The sequence below is a fragment of the Callorhinchus milii genome, unplaced genomic scaffold (assembly GCF_018977255.1).
Source record: "Callorhinchus milii isolate IMCB2004 unplaced genomic scaffold, IMCB_Cmil_1.0 Scaffold31, whole genome shotgun sequence".
Classification (NCBI taxonomy): Eukaryota; Metazoa; Chordata; class Chondrichthyes; order Chimaeriformes; family Callorhinchidae; genus Callorhinchus; species Callorhinchus milii.
This window is the reverse complement of record NW_024704772.1, coordinates 3,241,623-3,247,968: the sequence shown is the minus strand read 5'-3', so window position 1 is coordinate 3,247,968 and position 6,346 is coordinate 3,241,623. Positions and strand designations below refer to the sequence as shown.

The 6,346-nt window shown below is 58.0% G+C and overlaps 1 protein-coding gene across 1 annotated transcript in view; it reads left to right on the top strand.

Annotated features, from left to right (window-relative positions):
- LOC121851251 (MICAL-like protein 1) overlaps positions 1 to 5,820 on the top strand; it is a 21,333-nt gene extending 15,513 nt beyond the window's left edge. Inside the window, exons 2-5 of the mRNA XM_042344944.1 lie at positions 2,599 to 2,672; positions 2,993 to 3,107; positions 4,942 to 4,988; positions 5,694 to 5,820. Of these exons, the coding sequence (XP_042200878.1) occupies positions 2,599 to 2,672; positions 2,993 to 3,107; positions 4,942 to 4,988; positions 5,694 to 5,818 (361 nt within the window). The 3' untranslated portion in view covers positions 5,819 to 5,820. The remainder of the gene's footprint in view (positions 1 to 2,598; positions 2,673 to 2,992; positions 3,108 to 4,941; positions 4,989 to 5,693) is intronic.
- Positions 5,821 to 6,346: the final 526 nt, after the last annotated feature.

Sequence of the window (6,346 nt, the reverse complement as noted above, 5' to 3'; positions counted from 1 at the left end):
GTCCTCGTCTGTCCAGTCCTTCTCTGCAAAGGACGACACGAGACGTCTGGGTCTGAGCAGAGTCTCGGCGAACACGTGTTGAGGGAGGCGTCCGTTTCAGGCCCCTGGCACCTCCCAACCTCTGCCACCTGCTCACTGCCCAACTCACTGCCCGCTACCTCCACTCACCTGCCCCCCCTCCTCCCCCCCGCACCGTCCCCCCCTTGCTTGCCCTGATCCGCCACTGGCAAGCAAGGGCTCTTGGGGGTGCAATTTACCCTGCGTTGGGGGGTGGGGGTGGGTTGTGGGGGAGGGAGGGGGGGAAAGCTGTGCGAGGGAGCAGATAAGAGAACGGTACCTGGCTTGTTGAGAAGACAGCGGAGTTCGTATTCCACGTCAGCCTGACGCTCCTCCAGGTTCTGCTGCTTGAAGCTGGAAAAAGCCGCAGACGGGGATTGGGACGTGGGTTAGTCTGTCTGGGCTCAGTGCCTCTTGTGGCAGAAATATGGGGGTTGGGGGGGGGGGGTTTCATCCCATGCTCTCGTGCAGTGTTGGGGGAAACGCTGCGTCGACCGGAGGTGCCATCCTTCGGATGAGACGCTAAACAGTGACGTGTCTGGCAACGGAATGTCGGAATCGAGCCCTCTGTGTCCGTCTCTCTCTCGCCAGTTGTCTGTGTCCGTCTCTCGCTTTCTCTCTCTCTCTCTCTCTCGAGCCAGTCCTCTGTGTCCGTCTCTCTCTCTCTCTCGCCAGCCCACTGTGTCCGTCTCTCTCTCTCTCTCTCTCTCTCTCGAGCCAGTCCTCTGTGTCCGTCTCTCTCTCTCTCTCTCTCTCTCTCTCTCGCCAGCCCTCTGTGTCCATCTCTCTCTCTCTCTCTCTCTCGCCAGCCCTCTGTGTCCATCTCTCTCTCTCTCTCTCTCTCTCTCGCCAGCCCTCTGTGTCTATCTCTCTCTCTCTCTCTCTCTCTCAAGCCAGCCCTCTGGACGTCGGTAGGACCTGGAATGGCCAACCAGTCACTGGGGGCAGGGAGTCCTCCCCCTCGGCTCCTGTTAACCTCGCAGCCAAAGCCCTAACGGGGAGGGTGGTCCGGGCTGGACAAGCAGCGGGAAAGCTTACCGGGGAGTGTGTACAGGTGATTCCCTGGGAACTGTATACAGGTGGAGCATTGATTAGACTGGTTCGAGCCCTCTAAAGTGGAGTGACTGCATATTTTGTGGGCGAAACACGGCAGCCAATTGCGCCCCCACAGACGTCCCCACAAACATTCGTGGATTGAGTGACCGAATTATTATTATTATTAATTTTTTCGAGGGGTCATTACCCCCGGAAAGCGATCCGCCAATCGACTAACGACTGGGTTCCTGCTTACTATTGCGGGCGAACCGCGGCAGACAATTGCGCACAGCGACGTCTCCACAAAAGTCGTGCGATTGAGGGACCCATTTCTTCTTATTTTATTATGTTTTTGGAGGGGTTATGACCCCCGGAAAAGCGATCCGCCAATCGACTAAACGAGCGGGTTCCTGCGCGTGTGTGTGTGTGTGTGTACATGTGTGTGTGGGGGGGGTGGTGTGTGGGGGGAGTAAGGAAACTTGCCCAACGTTTCGTCCTGCCCGGTAATCGAACCCAGATCTCTCGCTCGCGAGGTGAGGGGTCTAACCCCTGAGTTACAGGACTCTAACATGCTTTACCTTTATTATCCCTTTATTATGACTATTGCCCCCCCCTCTATCTCCACCATCGACAGCCATGGTTTCACCCACTACAACAGCAATAAATTACATTTGTATAGCGCCTTTCATGTCATCTACCCACCAAAGCTGTGGAACTCTCTCCCTCAGTCCCTTCCCCTCACCCTCTCTCTCTCTCTCCCTATTTTCAGGTCGAGTTTGAAGACCTTCCTCATCGACTGTGCCGACGGTCACCTTCCCCCCTCCCCCTTGGCTCGGCCTCTGGCTCCGCCACTGTTAATCCGTCCGAGACATTGTCTCATTGGCGTGAAGGGCGCGGTGTCAATGCAAGTTATTTTTGTTGTTATTAATAATAATCCTTACGTGACTAAGGGCAGGGCCAAACCTTTGGCAAGTTTCTTTGCTCCACACACACACACACACACCTGTTTACCAGCAGTCAGTAGGAACCCGCTCGTTAGTGGATTGGCGGATCGCTTTTCCGGGGGTCTTATCCCCTCCAAAAACATAATAAAATAAGAAGAAATGGGTCCCTCAATCGCACGACTGTTTGTGGTGACGTCGCTGCGCGTAATTGTCTGCCGCGGTTTGCCCGCAAAAACCGCCCGGTCGCTCCAGTTTGCCGTGAGGCGCTTTGAGACGCGATAAGGCGCTGAGCCGCAGGCAAGGATTATCTACGCTGACGGGACTCACGTGTAAACTAGCTCCAGCTCCCGGCGCACCAGGATGTGTTTCTCGTGGATGAGCTTGAACCAGTCAGTGAGCAAGTCGTCCTCTTCGTCAGCTGTCAATCACAAACACCCCCCCCAACACTGCACGAGAGCATGGGATGAAACCCCCCCCCCCCAACCCCCATATTTCTGCCACAAGAGGCACTGAGCCAGACAGACTAACCCACGTCCCAATCCCCGTCTGCGGCTTTTTCCAGCTTCAAGCAGCAGAACCTGGAGGAGCGTCAGGCTGACGTGGAATACGAACTCCGCTGTCTTCTCAACAAGCCAGGTACCGTTCTCTTATCTGCTCCCTCGCACAGCTTTCCCCCCCTCCCTCCCCCACACACCCCACCCCCACCCCCCAACGCAGGGTAAATTGCACCCCCAAGAGCCCTTGCTTGCCAGTGGCGGATCAGGGCAAGCAAGGGGGGGACGGTGCGGGGGGGAGGAGGGGGGCACGTGAGTGGAGGTAGCGGGCAGTGAGTTGGGCAGTGAGCAGGTGGGAGAGGTTGGGAGGTGCCAGGGGCCTGAAACGGACGCCTCCCTCAACACGGACAGTGTTCGCCGAGACTCTGCTCAGACCCAGACGTCTCGTGTCGTCCTTTGCAGAGAAGGACTGGACAGACGAGGACCGAGCTCGTGACGCGGAGCTGATGCAGGAGCTGATCACGGTCATCGAGCAGAGGAACGCCATCATCAACAGCCTGGACGAGGACAAGCAAAGGTACAGCCAACGGCCCTCCGCTTCGTGTGCGTGTGTTTGCGGAGTAAGGAAACTCACCCAACGTTTCGCCCAGATCTGACCCGCCCGGGAATCGAACCCGGGTCCTCTCGCTTGCCAGACGAGCGCTCTAACCAGTCCGTGGGCTTGCCGGCGCATCGCTGCGCGCAAATGGGCTGCCGCATTTGCCTGTAAAATACACAGTCACCAACCTCACTTTTAACGAGGGGTCTCAAAGCGCTTCACAGGGCAACAACAACAAAATTCCATTTATAGAGCGCTTTTCACGTCGGGAGGACATCCCAAGGTGCTGGACAGTTGGGTTGGGACCTGAGCCTTGGGGGAAATGGTCAGGGTGAGGGGAGGGAAGGGAGGGAGCGAGGAGGGGGGAAATGGTCAGGGTGAGGAGAGGGAGGAGGGGGTAGAGAGTCGAGAGGAGAGCTGAAGGCACGGTTGAAGAGAAAGCTCTTGAGACCGGCCTTGAAGGAGGAAAGGGAGGAAGCGGCAAAGGCACTGGGGATGGAGTTCCAGAGCCTCGGGGCTGAGAGGCTGAAGGCCACCGATGGTAGAGCGGTTGGGGCGGGGGATGTGGAGCAGACCGGAGCCAGAGGAACGGAGGGTACGGGGGGTACGTGGGGGGATAGTAGGTCAGAGAGGTAGGAGGGAGCGAGGCCGTGAATGGCCTTGTAGGTGAGGATGAGGATCTTGAATTCGATCCTCTGGGGGATGGGGAGCAGTGGAGGCGAGCGAGGGCGAGGGTGAGGGTGGGAGTGAGGGCGAGGGTGGGAGCGAGGGCGAGGGTGAGGGCGAGAGCGAGGGCGAGGGTGAGGGTGGGAGTGAGGGTGGGAGTGATGTGTCTCGGTGTCTGGTGGGGGACAGTACAGGAGCTGCAGAGTTCTGGATGACCTGCAGTGTGGAGGGAGGGCCGGGAAGGCCGACGAGGAGAGAGTTCCCATAGCCTTGAGCTGATAAAGGTGTGGACCAGAGTTTCAGCCGCGTGAGGGGTGAGGGAGTGGCGACATTTCGGAAGTGATGGAAGGCGGTGCCGGTTGTGGTGCGGATATGAGGGAGAAAGGACAGCTCAGGGTCGAGGGGAACCCCGAGGTTCCTGATGGCTTTGAGAGGTGGAGAGTGCGGAGCTGATGGTGTCAGCGCCTGAGGTGCGGAGGCGCTGACGTGAGCCAATCAGGAGGGCCTCAGTGTGGCGCACGTTGAGCTGAAGAAAGTTGTCTCTCGTCCCGGACTCGATGTCGGACAGACAGCTGTCAGGACATCGGGGGTCGTGGAGTTGAGGGTAGAGGAGGAAAGGTAGAGTTGGGTGTCATCCGCATACATGTGGGAGTGAACCCCATGTCTGCAGATGATGTCACCACAGGGGGAGCATATAGAGGGTGAAGAGGAGGGGACCGAGGACGGAGCCCTGAGGGACACCGCACGAGACAGTGCGGGGGGTGGAGGGAAAGGTTCGACCTAAACCACTCAAGGACAGTGCCTTGAAGGTTGAGGTGGGAGGACAAGCGGTGGAGGAGGATAGTGTGGTCGACCGTATCGAATGCTGCCGATAGGTCGAGGAGGACGAGGAGGCAGAGGGAGCCCTGGTCACAGATGGTCAGGATGGCATTGGTGACCTTGACCAGGGCAGTGTCTGTGCTATGGGCAGCACCGAAACCCGACTGAAGGGGTTCCAATAATGAATGGGTGGAGAGGAAAGAGCGCCGCTGGGAGGCGACGACAGGACACACTGTAGAGTGGAGTGTGGGCCAAACCACTGTTATTCTGATGGCGTGCGGAGGGGGTGCGGGAACAGGGGCAGTAAACACGCTGAACTGTGTTGCAGGGAGGAAGAGGAAGATAAGATGTTGGAGACCATGATCAAAAACAAAGGTAAGGAACGAGAGGCGTGCGTGAGAGAGACTGTAACTAACGGTGAACGCAGGAGATGGATTCAGCATCAGCCCAGCGCTCTCACAGCAGCTTTACCTGGGCATGGCTGACTAGGGCGGGGCAGAGGGGCGTTCTGAGAGACGGACGGGGCTGGATTGAAGGGTCTCGACCCTCCATGGGGAAGGGAGGGGGGGGGGTCAGAGTCGTGATCGAGGCTGGATCGAGTGTTGAACAACAACAACTTGCATTTGCACACAGGTAGTGGGTTGGGGAGACAAGGCTGGGGCATAGAGGGAGGTGGGGTGGGGGGCAGAGATGAACCGGGATTGGGGTCCGTGGGTATGTCTGCCCCACACACCCCCAGTGCTGGTCTCTGATTGCTGGGAAAGCTTTCAGCCACTGCGCCCCAAAACTCTTTGTCACTCTCTCCCCCAATCCCTCCGCCTTGTCCCCTTCCTCCCCTCCCTCCCCACCTTCAAATCCCACCTAAACACCTTCCGTTGGGATCGTGCTTATGGCCACCTCCCCCACTCCCTTTCCCCCCCCCCCCCCCCACCCCCCCGGCTCGGGATCAGTCTCCCCTACTGTCAAGTGCTCCTGAACGGCTCTGTTGTTGTCGTGGTGGTGGTGGTTGTTGTCGGGTTCCCGGAGGGTCACTGACACTCTCTCTCTCTCTCTCTCTCTCTCTCTCTCTCGTGCGGTTAGAATTCCACCGAGACCCCAACAGCGACGTCAAGAAAAAAACCAAATTCAAAGGCATAAAAATGCTCAAGTTTCTCAGCAACAAACCTGACAGCAAACACAAAGCTGAGAAGGAGAAGAGCTCGTGAGGGGTTCGAGACGGGAGCTGGGGCGGGGGGGGGGAGGGGCGGGGGGGGGTGGGGACGGGGAGAGTGATGGGGTAGATGGTCCTTTCTGCACCTTGACTCCCCCCTCCCCCCCCATTATCGTTCCTCCGCAACACAACACAGCCAAGTGTTGTCTGCTCCACGAGAGGACATGAAAGGCAGCACTGATTCTGAGGCCGAGCTGATCAAATACGTGGGCGGGGCGGGGCGGGTGTTGGGGGTGGGGGTTGTTAATTGCGGTCGCTTACTCTTATACCCCTCACCCCCTCAGGGGGTCTTCAACTGGTCGGTCCAACGCGGTCAAGTGACCCCTTAACGTGCGCTCGATTAATAACACGAGGCCAGAGCGATATTTAGGGCAATTGAGGCGTTTCCAAAGTTCAATCTTTTTCTCTCCAGACGCACGGAATAGTTTGTGCGTCCGGCTTCGCTCTCCATCCGACCCAAATCTATCGCTCCTCCTCCCTCTAGTCTCTTCGGCCTGGTTACCCTGCAAATCCAAAGCCCTAA